Here is a 19,643-nt window from a genome sequence, read left to right as displayed (position 1 = left end):
AGTGGGGCAGCGGCGGCGGGACAGTCACACAGGGAGATGAGCGCTTCCATTGTGGAAGCGCTCATCTCCATAGTCATCTGTATCGCCGTCCTCAGGACAGTGATACAGATGGCTGTGCAGCAGGGCAGGGGAGGGAGAGGCGTGTCCCTTCCCCTTCCTCTGATAGGCTGCAAGCACTAGGCCGGCAGCCTATCAGAGGCTGGTGCAGGCGGCGCAATGACGTAATTGCGCCGCCTGAGCCGTACAGCGCGGGACACAGGCCGGAAGAGGCTGCATCGCATCGCTGACATGGAGGTAAGTATAAGTGTTTTTTTTTTTCATATGTGTACAATACTGGTGGCTAATGATATGAGAGGCGCTCTGGCTACTGGCACATGATATGGGGTGGGGGGCTCTTGTTACTGGCACAAGATGGTGGGGGCACATCTATGGGGGCACATTTTACTGGCACATTATTGGGTGGCACTATGGGGGCACTTCTTACTGGCATATTATTGGTGGGCACTATAGGGGCATCTACTGAGGCTACAAAGAAGGGGTATTTTATATGGGGGCTCTGTATAGGGGCATTTTATATTGGGACACATTATGGTGGGTACTATGGGGAAGGGGGGAAAGGAGTACTATGGGGTCATCTACGGGGGCACTGAGAAGGGGTATTTTATACTTACAAATTATGAGGGACACTGAGGGCATCTACTGGGGCACTATATATGGGGCATTTTATACTGGCACATTATGGGGGGCACTAGGAGGGAGGGGGAGAGGAGCACTATGGGGGCATTTACTATATAGAGGTATTTTATACTGGCACATTATGGGGGCGCTATGGGGGGATTACAAGGGGGTATTTTTTGCACTGTCACATTATAAGGAGAATTATTACTACTGGGGGGGGGGGGATTATGGTGGGCGTTATTACTCCCCCATGGTATGACCCCCTAGTAGCAGCACCGGCCTCTCCCTGCTCCTGCTATCCCTCTGCCCCTTCTCCAAATCCTTATTATGAAATTTTTCTCATTAGGATAAAACACATCAGCTCCGCCGAGCCCCCGGCCAAAGTGTGGAAGTGGCGACCGAGATCCCCAAGGGCCAAGTGACTGTAAGTTTTCATGTGAAATCTGTTTGTTATACACATATAGCCTACACTGTGCCACACAATATACAGTTTCTTCTGTATGAACGTCCACAAATTAAATCTCCTGAGTCAATACGGGACGTTAAAGTCAGCAAGTGTATTGTTTTTCACCCCAGGACCCCATTTCACCTAGAACCGGCCACCGTGTGATGACAGAGGGAGGTGCTCATGCCGCTCTACAGAGCACTAGTGAGACCTCACTTGGAGTATTGTGCTCAGTACTGGAGGCCATATCTCCAGAAGGATATAGATACTTTGGAGAGAGTTCAGAGAAGAGCTACTAAACTGGTACATGGATTGCAGGATAAAACTCACCAGGAAAGATTAAAGGACCTTAACATGTATAGCTTGGAAGAAAGACGAGGCAGAGGGGAGATGAGAGAAACTACTAAATACATAAAGGGAATCAACAAGGTAAAAGAGGAGAGAAGATTTAAAAAGAAGAAAAACTGCTACAAGAGGACATAGTTTTAAATTAGAGGGGCAAAGGTTTAAAAGTAATATTAGGAAGTATTACTTTACTGAGAGAGTAGTGGATGCATGGAATAGCCTTCCTGCAGAAGTGGTAGCGGCAAATACAGCGGAGGAGTTTAAGCATGCATGGGATAGGCATAAGGCCATCCTTCATATAAGATAGGGCCAGGGGCTATCCATAGTACTTAGTATATTGGGCAGACTAGATGGGCCAAATGGTTCTTATCTGCCGACACATTCTATGTTCTGCTGCTTCCCTTTAGTCTACATTGTGGAGGTAGCATAGATTATTTGTGTGCATGGAGCGCCCTCTAGTGTCAGAATCCAGGTACTGACCAATCACTGCAGGTTTTACTACCATTGATGAGTTCTTCAGATAATAATCTGTCCTTCATTACTTTTACGGCCACAGTAACTGTGAGGACTCCTGCACATGACCGTATCCATTTTTCAATCTGCAAACCACGGAACCACAAAATACAGATACCAGCCGTGTGCACTCCGCATTTTCAGCAGTTAGCATTCTTTGTGGACCCATAGAAATGAATCGATCTGCGTGCAGTCTGCAAAACATGCGGATCATACACAGACCCAAACTATGGTCCTCAGCATGAGGCCTAAAGCAGATCTACAGCACCATTTACTGAGGCTCCTCCCCTTAGCGAGGCCCCTCCCCTTACTGACCCTTCTCACTTTACTGAGGCTCCTCCCTTAACTAAGGCTCCTCCTCTCAGTCTACATGCAGCAGTTCCCTTACTGTAATGGAAATCACCTCTCCATGCACTGACTTTTTGCTGCTCTTATGCACAGCAGTCAATCTGAACAACAATAGCTGCAGTGTAAAGCATGGGGGCAATGGAAGAGTAGCAGCCTGAGGTTCTAAAGAGACAGGAGGTGGCTAGCATGTTTTCATTCTCTTCAATGGGAGCAGTGCTGCAGTTGCCAGCTTTAACTTCAAATCGGTGGAATTACAGGCGTTGGACCCTGATCAGATATTGATGGCCTATCCAGAGGAAGGGCCATCAATATTAGAATCCTGGGCAACACCTTTAAAGGCGCCTTCACACAAGAAGCAATTCTCTGCTATGGACAAATCCACCAGGAAATGTGCATGTCTTTTATGAGGATTTGCATAACACATGTAAGAAATATGGATATTGCTACAGAGTTGTCCATAGCAACAAAAGTAAGATCCTTTAAGGCTATGTACAGCTTTGGGGGCATTTTTTTTTCTTATTGCATTGCACTCATTTTGAGCTAAAAATATTTTTTTCAATTGGTCTTTATTAAAAATATGGAGCCCTTTTTTCTGTACAGAGCTTAGATGCTCTAGTAGCAGCCTTTGGATTTTCTGTCCTTTCCGTCAGTTGGGGAGCTGACGGGCTCCTTATCTTTGCTCTCTGACATTATAAACACTCATTAAAGCTCAGTCCTTATCTTACTGTTAAGAATGCGGCTTAAATAAGTGTTTATGACCTCTCAGTAGTTTACAGATAAGGTTTATTACATGATGCCACAAAGTGAAAGTAGCAGTCACACAGTTAGAAAAACAGTTAACTCTTTGTGACAGAATGGCTCAATATTTTTACTAAAGACCAATTGAAAAAAAATGATTTTTTTAGCCAAAAATGGGTAACATGCCATCATACCAAAAAATTGCCTCCGGAGGTGTACATAGCCTTTAAAGGAGTTGTCCAGGATTAGAGAAACTTGCCTTACCTTCTTCCAGAAATATCTCTGCTCCACTGAAGTGAATAGTTGACCTGCAATACCACATACAGCCTATGCACAGGGTTGGCACTATTTCTGGAACAAGGCCACCATGTCTTTCTAATCCTTTAAAGGGGCTTTCCCAGAAAAAAAATTATCATCTACCTCTATCCACAAGATGGATGGGGATGGCTGCAGGAGTCAGACCCCCACCAATCCTAGTGATTTACCATCACTGCATGAGGTGGGAATATTTGTCTCTTCTGCCTCATTCACACGTCAGTGTTCGGTCAGTGATTTCCATCAGTGATTTTGAGCCAAAACCAGGAGTGGATCTGAGCACAGAACAGTTGCAGATCTTTCCCTTATACCTTATGTCTGCGGAGGCTCCAATCCTGGATTTGGCTCAAAATCACTGATGGAAATCACTGACCGAACACTGACGTGTGAATGAGGCTTTATGATTGGAGATTGCGTCACTCCATGACTACCAGCAGAGGGCGGCAGAGTAGAGAACTAACTCATCAATACTATTTCTTTATGGCAGAGCAGAGTATATATGTAAATCTCTATAAGAGTCTAACATGATATAGACTGTATTATCCCGAGACCATGAGCACAATTCTACTGCCTTAACCATCACAGTATGGTATCACTCAGCCAAATATATATATATACACTTCAGTATTACTAGTACATGGCAGAAGAGTATGTAGGTATTGTATTATTACCAGTTGACGGCAGCACAGTATAGATGTCTATAGGATCTTGCATGATGGGTGTTGTATTATTCTGTGACAACCATTAGAGGACAGCACAGTATAGATGTCTATAGGGTCTTGGATGATGGGTGTTGTATTATTCTGTTACAACCAGTAGAGGGCAGCACAGTATAGATGTCTATAAGATATTGGATGATGGGTGTTGTATTATTCTGTGACAACCAGTAGACGGCAGCACAGTATAGATGTCTATAGGATCTTTGATGATGGGTGTTGTATTATTCTGTGACAACCAGTAGAGGACAGCACAGTATAGATGTCTATAAGATATTGGATGATGGGTGTTGTATTATTCTGTGACAACCAGTAGAGGGCAGCACAGTATAGATGTCTATAGGGTCTTGGATGATGGGTGTTGTATTATTCTGTGACAACCAGTAGACGGCAGCACAGTATAGATGTCTATAGGATCTTGGATGATGGGTGTTGTATTATTCTGTGACAACCAGTAGACGGCAGCACAGTATAGATGTCTATAGGGTCTTGGATGATGGGTGTTGTATTATTCTATGACAACCAGTAGAGGGCAGCACAGTATAGATGTCTATAGGGTCTTGGATGATGGGTGTTGTATTATTCTATGACAACCAGTAGAGGGCAGCACAGTATAGATGCTTCTGTCATTTTGGGGATTGTATTATTCTGTGGACACCAGTTTAGTTATAGAATAAAGCCATACTAGTATAGAATATGCCATGTGTTACAGGGGGAAATGTCACACTACTAGGATCGCTGCGGGAAATGCTATGGGGGTGTTAGGATATCTCATCATTATGACTGGCCGGACCCTCCACCAGTCCTGAGAATGAAGGGTCTGAAGTTCTGGTGTGGCCCTGTGTCACCTTCACTGTTTTTCTCTGCAGGTGTCCTGGACCCAAGATATTTGGTGAGTTGCTTATGGCCTCATTCACTTGAACGGACTTACACTGCAGTTCTCTGCACAGTAGGTGGCAGAGGCAAGAAAACCGATCAAACCGATCAAAAATGCCCCCCCCCCCATGCCAATTTCTTAACCTAACCCCTTTGCCACAATAAAAGCGCTCATTGCCCATGGTCCTTCTGCTGCCCCTACCTGGTGCTCTCTGAGGAGATCGCCTCACCTGGCCTCATTGGTGGTGCACCCCTGGATACAACTGTAACAAATTACCAGCTGTGAGAAGTATTAGGTCTGTAGAAGTTTTCAGCCTTTAATTGTAAATAAGGATAATCAAAGAATCTTTTCTTCTACGACAGGGATGGCCAACTTGAAGCAAGACTACAACTCCTAGCATGCTCACACTGCCTACAGCTACCTGGGCATGGTGGGAGTTGTAGTTGTACAGCAGCTGGAGAGCCGCAGGTTGGCCATCCCTGTTCTACGATGATTACATTGTTTATACGGGTAACAGGAAATTCCTTTAAGTGTTTACATTGTATCCAGTGAAATCGTTATGTGGAGCAGAATACAAGGAGTCCATGATTTGTGGAGTAAACAGAGTATCAGATACATTGTATAAAGGGGAGATACATGGATCGTTAGTCACATATCTGCCTGAGACACGATGTACGGCAATATTGGGGGCAGCATTGACCCGTTCCTCCCTCCTGTGACACAGGCGCAAGCCTGGCGGAGAACTAAACCAAGGTGACTACATGTCCTTCCTCCTCTTCTATGCTGCCATCCATAGCTATAGTCCCTGGTGGCTCAGAGGTCAGCACTGGTGCCATGGGGTCCTGGGTTGGAATCAGACCAGGTCCAACCTCTGCATGGAGATTGTATCTTCTCCCCGTCTTTGCCTGGGTTTCCTGCAGGTATTCTGGTTTCCTCCCACACTATATATAATATACAAATAGGCAAAACTGGCTTCCTATGAAATTGCCCCTCGTGTGTTCTGGGGTTGGGCACCTATCTGGCTGCCACTGACTTCCCAGGGAGTCACTAGGGCCTCACCACTATCCCTGCGCCTTCAGTCCATGTGACAAAAGTGCATCACAAAAGTCAGGCACAGATGACAATGGACAGGAAATACTGCAGTGAACAAACCATAGGACCAGCGCAGGCTGGAGCATAGTCATAAGGGATGCAGCTGTCCTCAGGCTCTGGTCCCCTATGGTGCCCAGTGACTAGAGATGGCCTAGAGATGGCGGTTCACCCAAAGGTTGTTTCTCAGCGAACGTTGCTCGTTCGTGGTTCGCCGAACAGGCGAACATATGGCGATGTCCGCCGGCGTCATATTCTTTTGCATAGCGCCGAACTTTGACCCATGACACATCCATCAGGTGGGACAGGACAGACAATTGAGACGTTTCAGCACATGGACACCCCCTACCTTATAAATAAACCCGATCTGGCCGCCATTTTACATTCAGTGTTTTGCCAGTGTAGGGAGAGGTTGCTGTGTGGAGCAGGGACAGGCTGTTAGGGACACCAAACGCTACCTGATAGGACCACAAAAGTCCTTTTAATGACTGGTATAGGTGTGCTATCGATAGGTGTGATATACTGAGGGGTGTAATATACTTATAATATACTTTCTAACATAGAAATTATATTATGGAGCATTTGTATCGTGCAGCAGTCGTGTGCGGTTCTGCTGTGATACTGCAGCTATATAGAGGGACAAACGTTACTGGAACAAATAATTGCATCTGGTGTGATATACCTGTTGTTGCCCCAAAATAAACTGCTTGAGGGCTGCGATATACCTTCTTCCACCAAATACTGATTGAGGGGTGCTATTGATATATACCTGCTTCCACAAATACTGCTCTTCTCTACGGACTTAGGCCGAGGGTCATTTTGAAAATGACAGGCAGAGGAAGAGGCAGACCGTTCCTCAGGGGTGGCAGGGGTCAGGCAGGTGCACCAGGCCGGAGCCTAAGTGGGAAGTTGGAGAAGGTGCGTGAGATTACGTCAAAGGAAGCACCAGAGTTGGTTGAGTGGCTCACTCAGCCTTCCGCTTCTGCACCCTCCTCATCCTCTGTATCTGCACCCTCCTCATCCTCTGTATCTGCACCCTCCTCATCCTCTGTATCTGCACCCTCCTCATCCTCTGTATCTGCACCCTCCTCACCTCTGCTGTGTGCACCCGCAAAGACACCACCACCATAGCCCCTTTACTCCTGTCAGAGGAATTATTTTCCCATCCATTCCCAGACCTTACCGATTCGCAGCCATTCCCAGCATCGGATCAGGAAGAGGAGGTAGCAACGGCCGCCACCCAGCGGTCTGACAACAGCACCCAGATGGGCCCAAGGAGGGTGGTCCCCGCTGTTGCTGCCTACTCCGAGAACTCTAATGTCAGTGGTGGTGAAGGTGACGATGATGACGTGTCAATGGACGTCACGTGGGTGCCCACAAGAGAGGAAGAGGAGGGGAGTTCAGAGGGAGAGACGGAGCAGCAGAGAGGGAGGAGAAGCAGGCAGAGCTCGCAGTGCACAGGAGGCAAAAAGCAAACGTATCTGTAGCGAGCCATCGAGCCATCCACCATGCACGGTCACATCTGGCGCTCCCAGGACGCCGGCACATGGCTCCGCAGTGTGGGCTTTTTCTAACGTGTCAGCTGCTGACAATAGTGTTGCCATCTGCAGCCTGTGCTGTCAACGCATAAGTCGCGGTAAGCCCAACACTCACCTAGGGACAACCGCCTTAAGAAGGCACCTGGCCTCCCATCACCGAGGCCAGTGGGAGCAACGCCGTCAGAACCCACAAAGCCACACTCTCAGCACTCCACGTCCTTCCTCTTCTACCTTCTCCTCTCTGATGGCTGGGGGGAGGAGGAGGAGCAAGAAGATGTCACGACCATGGTCATGGTCGTGACTCTGGTAACCGCATGCAGTTGCCTGTGGTCTAGGTCTTGTTGTCAATCACAGGTGAGGGCTGTAGTATGTTGCCTCATCTGTGGTTGCCGCTGGCAACATTATTTATATGGCAGCATAGCAGCCTGAGCTGTTGTGAGGCAGCTTGCTATGTTGTGCATGCGGTTGCACTTTGCAACGTGTGTTTATATGTGTGCACTTTCCTTGTCTGGTGTGCACGGGGTTTATTGTGTGTGTATTCCCCTTTAGGTTGCTGTCTTGCCTTCCCTGGTGTTGGAAGGGTTAACTTCCTTCCTAGATTGTGTGCTCTGGGTGTGTCTGTGTGGGTGTGGCTACATGGGCTATAAAGCCTCTGTCTACCCAGCTCCTAGCTCAGGGATCTGCGGAGGGTGAGTAGGGATCCGAGGTTCCTGAGCATGAGCCCTCCTACCTTCAAGGTCGGCTCATGTAGCTAGGAGTCAGGGTCAGATTGGGGAAGCTCTAGGAGGTGACCTGCTCCCTAATTCTGTGGTCCTGGCCAAGTAGCGACCTACCATCTTCTGGCATCGCACGGCTGAGGGTTTTCCCCATCCTCAGCCGTGACAGAAGAGCAGGCTGTGAGGGGGACTTTAAACATTTCGGGGATCCCTGGTGTTGTCCATGACTGGGGTGAGGAGACAGAGGACAACATTTTCCTGGGCGATAAGCAGGAGCCATGGCGCTCCACCGCTTCCAATTTAGTGCAAATGGGAGCCTTCATGCTCCAGTGTTTGAAGAGGGACCCCCGTATAAAGAACATAAAGTGCAAGGACCAGTACTGGGTGGCAACGTACTTAGACCCCCGGTACAAACACAAAATGGCTGACATGTTACCAGCATCACAGAGGACTGTCAGAATGCAGCATTTCCAGGCCTTGCTGCCAGATATGCTGCATTCTGCTGTTGGGGGGGCTGGCAGAGGAATTTCCACCCACAGAGAAACAGTTGCGGGTACTAATCCTACAGCGCCTGCAAAAAGAGGGCGGTTTGAAGATGTGTTGGTCACTTCTGATATGAGATCATTCTTGTAGCCAACCCATCGACAGCCGCTCTCCGGATCCACCCTCAGGTAACGCCTAGACCGACAGGTGTCCGACTACATGGGGTTAACGGCCGATGTGGACGCTCTGAGAAGCGAGGAACCCCTGGACTACTGGGTGTGCAGGCTTCACCTGTGGCCAGAGCTGGCACAATTTGCCATGGAACTCTTGGCTTGCCCCTTGTCGAGTGTCCTGTATGAAAGAACGTTCAGCGCAGCAAGGGAATCGTGACTGATAAGCGCATTCGCCTATCTCACAACACTGTGGACTACCTCACATTTCTAAAAATGAATGAGGCATGGATCTCGGAGGAATTCAACACCTGTGATGACCACATTTAATTGAATTTCTTCATGCCAGCCCACACATATCCGCCACCACCCATAACAAAGAATGGTCCTTGTCTTATGTAAATACAGCGGCATAAAAGGTATTTTCTGTCAGGTTAATGCCTAATGTTTGGGACCTCGGATAAATTCAACACCTGTGATGACCACGTGTTATCGAATTTCAACTATTATCATTTGTTAGTTTTTTTCAAGAGGGGGGATTCGCCATGTTTTTAATCCAATTTTATATTTTTTGTTCTTTTAAACATATGGATTTGACATGTATTTGTACTGGCCTGCAGTAAAATTGATATCCAATGGCCGTCTATTATACCTCCAGCCATATAATCACTTGATGTTTTCTGTCCGGTGAATGCCTAATGTTTGAGGCCTGTACTCCCGTGGCCTAAAATAAAAAAAATTTTGGCTCCAGCAGGGCATATATTTGTGAGTTTCCCTTTAAGATGCATAAAAATGGCCCCTGATTAAAATACATATTTTTTGTGGGAATTTTTGCCAATGATCCCAGCCGATGTTCGGCCATCACTACCAGTGACCCCTTTATCACATCAGAGGATGGCAGCTCCGCCGGGGCCCCAGCACAGATTGAGTATTGGGGCCCAGGAGCTTCAGTGGAAACCAACAGCTCAAAACTGCAGAGTATCATAAAGCAGAAACAAATCCATTGAAAATGTCAACATTTATTATGTGTTGTTTTTTTTTTTTTACACAAAAACATTCATCATATATACGTATATATGTTATCTGACTTCTATACATGGCTGCTGGAAAATATGAAGCATGTAATACGGGGAAAAATTTGGGCTCTGGTAAGTGATGCATAGAAAGTACTGGTAATTGACAAATTGAGCTCTGCTACATCAGTATTTAATATAATGTATTGATATTGGTAGAACAGAGGGGTCTTCAGACTTCAAGTCCAGGAAAGCTGACCTTACATGCTCTGATGTGACAGCCCATAATAGTAGAGACATCGACCAGTGCACTTATCTCAGCTCATCCAGCGCTGCCCATAATATCTAATGCGGCATGGGAGAATTGCATTGTTTATCCATCGTGATAGAAAATGGGGGTGAACTGACGCCACTGCAATCATCGATCTTCGTGCACAGCTGTTTTGTGGTGGGGATTTGCAAGATGTAACCCTTTTATAATGCACAGATCTGCAGCTTTTTAATATACTTGACATTTCAATTCCTCTGCAATTTCAATATCTCTGCTTGCTAAAGCAATATCTCTGCTTGACTAAAGTCCAGACAGTTTAGCTCTAGATAAAGTGGATGCTATTGTAACAAACTCTCAGACTTAATAGGTGTATAAAGGTTGTCTGCATATAAACTCTTCCATTTACTGATAGCAAGCAGAGATATTGAAAATGGCGAGGAATTGAAATACAAAGCATATATATATATTTTCTCATTATATGCCGGTAAAGCTTTATATAATTAAAACAAAAACATTTAACCTCTCTCCAGCCTGAAGCACCCTATAAGTTACCACATCGATGACATATGTCCGTATATCAAATATAAAATAATGTGAAGTGACTACAGGTCCTCAAATCCATCAGTCTGACCTGTATATCTACAGTCTATAGTAATGTCACAGCTGTAGGCGTTTCTGTCACTTCATACTTCATTTTATTAATGTGCCCCTATCAGGAGTGCAACTGAGGGAAGAGGGGCTGAGCTCAGTGATATAAAGTGTATTGACTAGTATTTTCATCTAAAAGGCTGTTTAAATACTACTGCATTTTCATAGAGAAAGCCTGTGAGTCCTGCAACCCTGCCTCCTTATAGAGAGAGCCTGTGAGTCCTGCAACCCTGCCTCCTTATAGAGAAAGCCTGTGAGTCCTGCAACCCTGCCTCCTTATAGAGAGAGCCTGTGAGTCCTGCAACCCTGCCTCCTTATAGAGAGAGCCTGTGAGTCCTGCAACCCTGCCTCCTTATAGAGAGAGCCTGTGAGTCCTGCAACCCTGCCTCCTTATAGAGAAGCCTGTGAGTCCTGCAACCCTGCCTCCTTATAGAGAGAGCCTGTGAGTCCTGCAACCCTGCCTCCTTATAGAGAGAGCCTGTGAGTCCTGCAACCCTGCCTCCTTATAGAGAGAGCCTGTGAGTCCTGCAACCCTGCCTCCTTATAGAGAGAGCCTGTGAGTCCTGCAACCCTGCCTCCTTATAGAGAGAGCCTGTGAGTCCTGCAACCCTGCCTCCTTATAGAGAGAGCCTGTGAGTCCTGCAACCCTGCCTCCTTATAGAGAGAGCCTGTGAGTCCTGCAACCCTGCCTCCTTATAGAGAGAGCCTGTGAGTCCTGCAACCCTGCCTCCTTATAGAGAGAGCATGTGAGTCCTGCAACCCTGCCTCCTTATAGAGAAAGCCTGTGAGTCCTGCAACCCTGCCTCCTTATAGAGAGAGCCTGTGAGTCCTGCAACCCTGCCTCCTTATAGAGAAAGCCTGTGAGTCCTGCAACCCTGCCTCCTTATAGAGAAAGCCTGTGAGTCCTGCAACCCTGCCTCCTTATAGAGAGAGCCTGTGAGTCCTGCAACCCTGCCTCCTTATAGAGAAAGCCTATGAGTCCTGCAACCCTGCCTCCTTATAGAGAGAGCCTGTGAGTCCTGCAACCCTGCCTCCTTATAGAGAAAGCCTGTGAGTCCTGCAACCCTGCCTCCTTATAGAGAGAGCCTGTGAGTCCTGCAACCCTGCCTCCTTATAGAGAAAGCCTGTGAGTCCTGCAACCCTGCCTCCTTATAGAGAAAGCCTGTGAGTCATGCAACCCTGCCTCCTTATAGAGAAAGCCTGTGAGTCCTGCTTCTGTGTCTCTTCACAGAGAAAGCCTGTGAGTCCAGATTCTTCCACATACTTAGGCCTATTGCACATGACCGTATGGCTTTTTCAGTGTTTTGCGGTCCGTTTTTCACGGATCCGTTGTTCCATTTTTTGTTTCCGTTGTGTTTCCATTTCTGTTCCGTTTTTCCGTTCCGTTTTTTCTGTATGGCATATACAGTATACAGTAATTACATAGATAAAATTGGGCTGGGCATAACATTTTCAATAGATGGTTCAGCAAAAAACGGACTGGAAACGGAAGACATACGGATGCATTTCCGTATGTTTTCCGTTTTTTTGCTGACCCATTGACTTGAATGGAGCCACGGAACGTGATTTGCAGGCAATAATAGGACATGTTCTATCTTTAAACAGAACGGAAATACAGAAACTGAATGCATACGGAGTACATTCAGTTTTTTGGGCGGAAGCATTTAAATGAATGGTTCCGTATACGGAACGCAAAAAACAGCCAGTAAACGGGGGGGGAAACGGTTGTGTGCAGGAGGCCTTATACAGAAAGCCTGTGAGTCCTGCAACCCAGCCTCCTTATAGAGAAAGCCTGTGAGTCCTGCAACCCTGCCTCCTTATAGAGAGAGCCTGTGAGTCCTGATTCTGTGTCTCTTCACAGAGAAAGCCTGTGAGTCCTTCTCCCCCCTGCCTGCTAATAGAGAAGGCCTGTGAGTACAGATTCTCCCACATACTTATACAGAAAGCCTGTGAGTCCTGCTTCCCCTGCCTCTTCATAGAGCCTTTGAGTACTGCTTCTGCTACATCACTATAGGGAAAGCCTGTGAGTCCTGCTTCCCCTATCTACTCATGCAGCCTGTGAGTCCTGCTCCCCTTCCTCATTATAGAGAAAGCCTATGAGCCCTTCTTCCCCTGCCTCTTCATAGAGAATGTCTGTGAGTCCTACTTCCCCGGCCTCTTCATAAAGCCTGTGAGTCCTGCATCCCCTGTCTTCTCAAAAAGAAAGCCTGTGAGTCCTACCTCTTCATAGAGAAAGCCTGTGAGTCCTACCTCTTCATAGAGAAAGCCTGTGAGTCCTACCTCTTCATAGAGAAAGCTTGTGAGTCCTACTTCTGCTGCATCATCATAAGGAAAGCCTGTTAGTCCTGCTTCCCCTGCCTATTTATAGAGAGAGCCTGTGAGTCCTTCTCCTGTCTACTCATAGATAAAGCCTGTGAGTCCTGCTTCTCTAACAGGTTCTCATAGGCTTTCTCTGTGAGTCCTGGCAGCACATACTGAATCAAATAATACAAAGTGATGTATCCATGAGCTCAACCCATCCCCCTCTAACCCATCTTGCCCTCAAGCAGAGATCTGACAGATGCACTTCGATCATATTCACATAGCTGCTGTTATTGGGGTTTCCACAAGTGATTGACTTAACATGACTGACTGGTGACCTGTGCACTTATTTTGAAAGATTTTGGACGATGGCCCGATCCTCACCAGTATCTGGCAAACAGGGAGTTAATGGTAATGCACACTCATGTTGCCCACACTGTTCATGGAGCTAAGGTGAGAGGTGGACATTGTGCCAAATCCACCAGGGGCAGGCTGCAGGCTGTGACTGGGGTACAGAGCTGAGGGGGTGCCAGGCCAGTATGAGAATCCAGCTGGTGAGACCCCAGAAGTCATGAGGTTCAGCTTGGAGAGGCCAGGGAAGGGTAAGTGTGGCAGATTGCTCTGGAACTTGTAGAGAGACTGTTCAGTGCTGGGTGCAGACTGGCACACCTGTGCCAAGCCATGGAAGTCAAACTTATAGGCATATCTCTTGCCATGGACCTTGGCCATGATGTTCTTGTCGTAGTAGTAGCGCAGGGCTCGGCTCAGCTTGTCATAGTTCATGTTTGGTTTGCTTTTCCTCTCCCCCCAGCGTCTGGCAACCTCATCTGGATCAGTCAGCTTGAATTCTCCATTGGTGCCTTCCCAGGCGATGCAGTTGGCATTGGAGTGGTCAGACAGGAGCTCTAGGAGGAACTGCCATAGCTGGATCTGTCCACTGCCTGCAGGAGAGACAGATACAGGTCAGATCTACCAGGGATGTGCACAGAAATCATAGGGCCCCATAGTGAAGCTCTGAATGGGGAAAAAGGCAAAGCAGGAAAAAAAACTTGAAGTACATGTACAGGATATATGTATTATAGACGTACGTTACTAGAAGGAACACTAGAAATGTGTATTTCCAACTTCTAGGTAGTGTGGGGTTTCGTTCTGGTAGATAGGGTAAGCGGGCGCAGTACAGAGGCAAAATACAAGTTCTTAACTCAAAACTTCAGTGTTTATTCACACTTGAGGCAATTGCACAAAACAGCAGTAACTTTTCAGTCTAGGTGTTAATTCACACACAATGGAAAGTTCATATAACACAAGTCACCTTGCTGGCAGTTCTGCCTCCAGTAGTCCACAGCAGGCGACTCTCAGCCCTCCAGCATGGCACAAAGCCTCAGATCCTTAAAGCAGAGACCTCTCTGCTGAGCCCAGCTGCCTATTTAAGGACAGCCAGGTGCTGCCAAAACCCGGACCAGAACTTAAATGCTGGTCTGGTATTTGACCTCGCCTGGATGGAAACCAGCCCAGCCGCACATGCTGGGAGGAAAATACCTGCCTTGCCAGACACAACCCCTCACTGTGTCACAGTACAGATCATAAGTATAAATGCAGCAGATCTGAAATTGGCTTATAAAGAATGGATCAGAATAATGGCTGAATAATACTACCGTATTGTATTTAAAAAATGACCATACAGTGTTGGTATAATGCTACTACAGTGTGCCTAAAATAATACTATTTCACCATGCATAAAATAATACTACTATACCGTGCTTACAATAATACTACTATACCGTGCCTAAAATAATACTACTATGCTACTACACCGTGCCTAAAATAATACTACTATACCGTGCCTAAAATATTACTACTACACTGTGCCTAAAATAATAATACTATACTGTGCCTAAAATAATACTACTATACTGTGCCTAAAATACTACTACTATACCATGACTAAACAAATAGAAAAAAGAACGAGAGAGACTCTTCATAGGAAAGATTGTCCTGGCAAGGCTGGCCTTCAGTGGAGCTACTCACCTTACAGGGTTGCGCTAGGAGCACAACACCCACCATTTGCCTATAGCGTGATCAGTGCCACCAGGCTTATCCTTCCATGTAGCAGCGTGCCAGGCTGAACATCGGAGGAGAGAAGAATGGGATACAATAGTGGAGCGAATGAAGTAAGTACAGATGTGTTGGTATGATTGAAGTATTTATATTTTTTTAATTTGTGACAGGTAACACATTTTGGGGCCAGACTGGCCCTTTTGTCAGACCAGAAAAAAATATTAGCATATTAGTAAGTTAGTCATGTGTCCCGTTTAAATACTGTATTTTATTGTTCCAATGAATAGACATTTTGTACAATTATCCATTGATACTATTTATTGTTTGAATGAATTATTTATTCATGTATGTATTATAATTATTGCCAAATTCTATGTTTAAATTCTGTATACTTACCTGCATGTATCAATGTTGTTCTGGTCTGACAAAGGGCATTCTAATCCCAAAACGCATCACCTTTCACAACTTAAATAAATAAAAATACCAACACATCTGTACCTTTGTCGCACTACTATTGCTTCCTGTTCTCCTCCATTCCTCTGATACCTAAAATAATACTACTACACTGTGCCTAAAATAATACTGCTACACCGTGCTTAATATAGTACTACTGTACCATTCATAAAATAATACAACTACACTGTGCCTAAAATAATACTGCTACACCATGTCTAAAATAATACTATTATACCATACCATACGTAAAATAATACTACACTGTGCCTAAAATAATACTTCTATACCATGCCAAAAATAATACTACTACATCGTGCCTAAAATAATACTACTATACCATGCCTAAAATATTACCACACCATGCCTAAAATAAAACATACACCATGCCTACAATAATACTACCATACCATGCCTAAAAAAATAATACTGTACCATGCCCAAAATAATACTATTACACTGTCCCTAAAATAATACTACCACACTGTGCCTAAAATATTACTACTATACAGTGCCTAAAGTAATGCTACTACACTGTGCCTAGAATTATTATATTACACTGTGCCTTAATTAATACTATACACTATGCTTAGAAAATACTACCATACATGCCTAAAATATTACTACCACACCACACCTAAAATAATACTACTATACTGTGCCTAAAATAATACTACCATGCCACACATAAAATAATACTCCCTCAACATGCCTAAACAAATGCTAGTACACCCTGCCTAAAATAATACTACCACTCTGCACCTAAAATAATACTCCCTCACTATGCCTAAGAAACTACTTGTACAACCTGCCTCAATTTATACTACCACACAACGTCTATATACCACCATACAGTGTGTGTATATACTGTATGGTGTATACACAATTGAGTGTGTATACAGAGATAGCTGTCAATCACTGATAGGACCGCCTCCTTGACTCCATAGCCCATAATGAGCAGAAATTTGCATTAATAAATTACAGACTCCTTTAAATAAATGACGGAATCTTTTTCCCCATAAACCTACATATCATCTACTCCTCCTGCTCTATAACACGCTGCCTGCAGATTGCACTGCCTTTTTATGATGACAGGTTCCCTTTAATACTATGCAGCATGTACTGCTAACCACCTATTAACATACAGTTCTTGTATAATACCACCATATAGTGGCAAAATAATGCAAAATGACCTAAGTGTATTACAGGGAAGAGCTGCATGTTGACACATCAGGGAACTATTACGTCTGTGAACCAGTCTAGAAATCCACACTAAAATCTAGGATGAAATCTCTGTCTCTTTTAACATCTGTGTCCGGGATACCATCCATAGGCCTCATGTACACGACCATATGTATTTTGCGGTCCGCAAAAAATTGATCCGCAAAAAATACGTTTGACGTCCATGTGCATTCCGTATTTTGCAGAACGGAACTGGCCCCTAATAGAACAGTCCTATCCTTGTCCGTAATGCGGACAATAATAGGACATGTTCTATTTTTTGCGGAACAGAAATACGGACATACGGAAACTAAATGCACACAGAGTAACTTCAGTTTTTTTTGTGGACCCATTGAAATTAATGGTTCCGTATACGGTCCTAAAAAAAACCTGAACTGACACAGAAAGAAAATATGTCTGTGTGCATGAGGCCATAACAAGATGGTCAGTGGTTCTTCCGTGAAGATGTCGGTGAAGGATTTGTGTTTTTCCCTGTGTCTGTTTTTTGTTACTTTCCAGCGCATCTCCTGCTAAGGCTACTTTCACACTAGCGGCACGGACCTCCGGCAGGCTATTCCGTCAGGTGAACAGCCTGTTGGATCCGTCCATCCGCTAGTGACCGCGTGACGGATGGGGACGGAGAGGCAGTCCAGGGGCACACGGTCACTAGCGGCAGGACGGATCCGACAGGCTGTTCACCCGATGGAGCAGCCTGCTGGAGGTCCGTGCCGCTAGTGTGAAAGTAGCCTAACTGATCATAAAAACTACTGACAGAACCCGGATGGCATCCATGTTCTGTCCATGGTTTTCATGAAACCATGATGGACCCATAATCATGGACAAAATAGGGCATGGTTCTGTGATGTCACCACAGAAAAATGACTAATGTGTGAAGACACACAGTAAAGTCAGTGATGAAAATCCATCAGCATGTCTGGGATTTAGATTTTTACTCTTTTAGAAATGGTTTGATACAAACCTCATTCACTTAGATTGTACTTTACTTTGGTGCAGAATTTCCGTACAGATCCCGCAATCAAGACTCCAAGTCGAATTCTTCAGTGACCTCTGTGGTTTTTATAATTGGATGTGAGACTTTGTGAGGATTTAGGAATAACTGGAGGGGTGATTGCAAAGATTCTTGTGACATTTCTATTAAGATATATTGCCAAATTGGAATATAATGGAGCAGAATTATTTCCTTTAAACATCTGCTTCTAATCCTGGCATCTGATAGAATGAAGCTCAGGTTACAGGGGGTCTGGGTAATAATACTGTGCGGGGGCTGTTATCTGTCGCCTTTAATGTCACCAACAATAATCATACAGAAGTATCAGATATTAATATTACCCCCATTACATTTCTGTGACTCTCTGCAGATCCCCCTCCCCCAGCATTTCCATGGTACTTGCTGTCAATGCTGGAACTGGAAAGAACCTGCAGTCATCTACACCATCCAATATACATCTACACTGCAGTATGTAATTATCTGTACAGAGAGCAGAGACCAGCATGGAGACCTGATATTCAGCACATTCATATAATCTATAGGAGAAAAAATTATACAATAACCTGTAAAAAGCGAAACATAAACTATGTATATTATGTATGTATCTATCTAAAGTCTATCTATCAATCAATCTATTTCATATATAGCTCATATCTATCTATTTATCTATCTATATTCTATTAATCTATATTTTATCTCTCTCTCTCTCTCTCTCTCTTTCTCTCTATCCTCTATCTATTTATCTATATTCTATTAATCTATATTTTATCAATCTATCTTTCTATCTATGCATGCATCTATCATCTTTGTATTATCTGTCCACTATATATCTACCAGTGTGTGTATATATCATTTATATATCTGTATATAAAGGTGTATGAATATACCTTTACCTAATATTGCATGTATATGACTATAACTATATATGTGTGTGTGTGTGTGTGTGTGTGTGTGACATGGCACCAGTAGCCCATATAGGTGGACAGACCAATACACATCCGATTTTTGTATAATTATTTTGGCATTTTTATTGTTTTATATTATTTGCCTTTTTACATTGTGATCATTGATTTGAAACCTAATAAATATCTGCATGTGATGCAATTCCTGATGATAGAGTGCCTGTTAAGACTATATATATATATATATATATATATATATATATATATATATATATATACTGCTCAGTTTTCAGCAGGGAGTATTTGTTAATGGCAATTCCCAGTTCTTTAAATAATCTTTAAACATTCAATAATGATAAATGCAACTAATAGTAGTAATAATAAAAATAATTATATTAAGTTATATTTATTGAATTTATGTTTCATTTCTTCATTTATGTAAAAAAAAAATAACATTGATAAATATAAAATACTGACTAATCATTCATAGCAGCCTCACAATATAACATTATCCGTTCCTCTCCTGTGTAGAATCAGCCACTGACGCAGTTACAATGTTACCGTGAATAATATTTAAGTGTCATCAAGTAATACACTGATGGAATATCTGAACAGTGAAATAATGATTTTTACTATTAATAATATTGTTAATAATAATAACATTTAATGAGAAACAGTTTATAATATTACAGTATTTTGGCCGCAGGTGCCCAAAACCCATAATTCAGTCTGAATAATCCCTGAGATATTTGCCTTTTATACATAAAGTGAATTCCAGAATATTTCTAAAGCTCTG

The 19,643-nt window shown here is 44.2% G+C and overlaps 1 protein-coding gene across 1 annotated transcript in view; it reads right to left on the bottom strand.

Annotated features, from left to right (window-relative positions):
- Positions 1-12,661: 12,661 nt before the first annotated feature.
- FEV (FEV transcription factor, ETS family member) overlaps positions 12,662-19,643 on the bottom strand; it is a 28,018-nt gene continuing 21,036 nt past the window's right edge. Inside the window, exon 4 of the mRNA XM_044304437.1 lies at positions 12,662-14,145. Within this exon, the coding sequence (XP_044160372.1) occupies positions 13,610-14,145 (536 nt within the window). The 3' untranslated portion in view covers positions 12,662-13,609. The remainder of the gene's footprint in view (positions 14,146-19,643) is intronic.

Source organism: Bufo gargarizans, chromosome 8, assembly GCF_014858855.1.
Source record: "Bufo gargarizans isolate SCDJY-AF-19 chromosome 8, ASM1485885v1, whole genome shotgun sequence".
NCBI classification, from domain to species: domain Eukaryota; kingdom Metazoa; phylum Chordata; class Amphibia; order Anura; family Bufonidae; genus Bufo; species Bufo gargarizans.
This window is presented reverse-complemented; position numbering and strand designations above follow the sequence as displayed.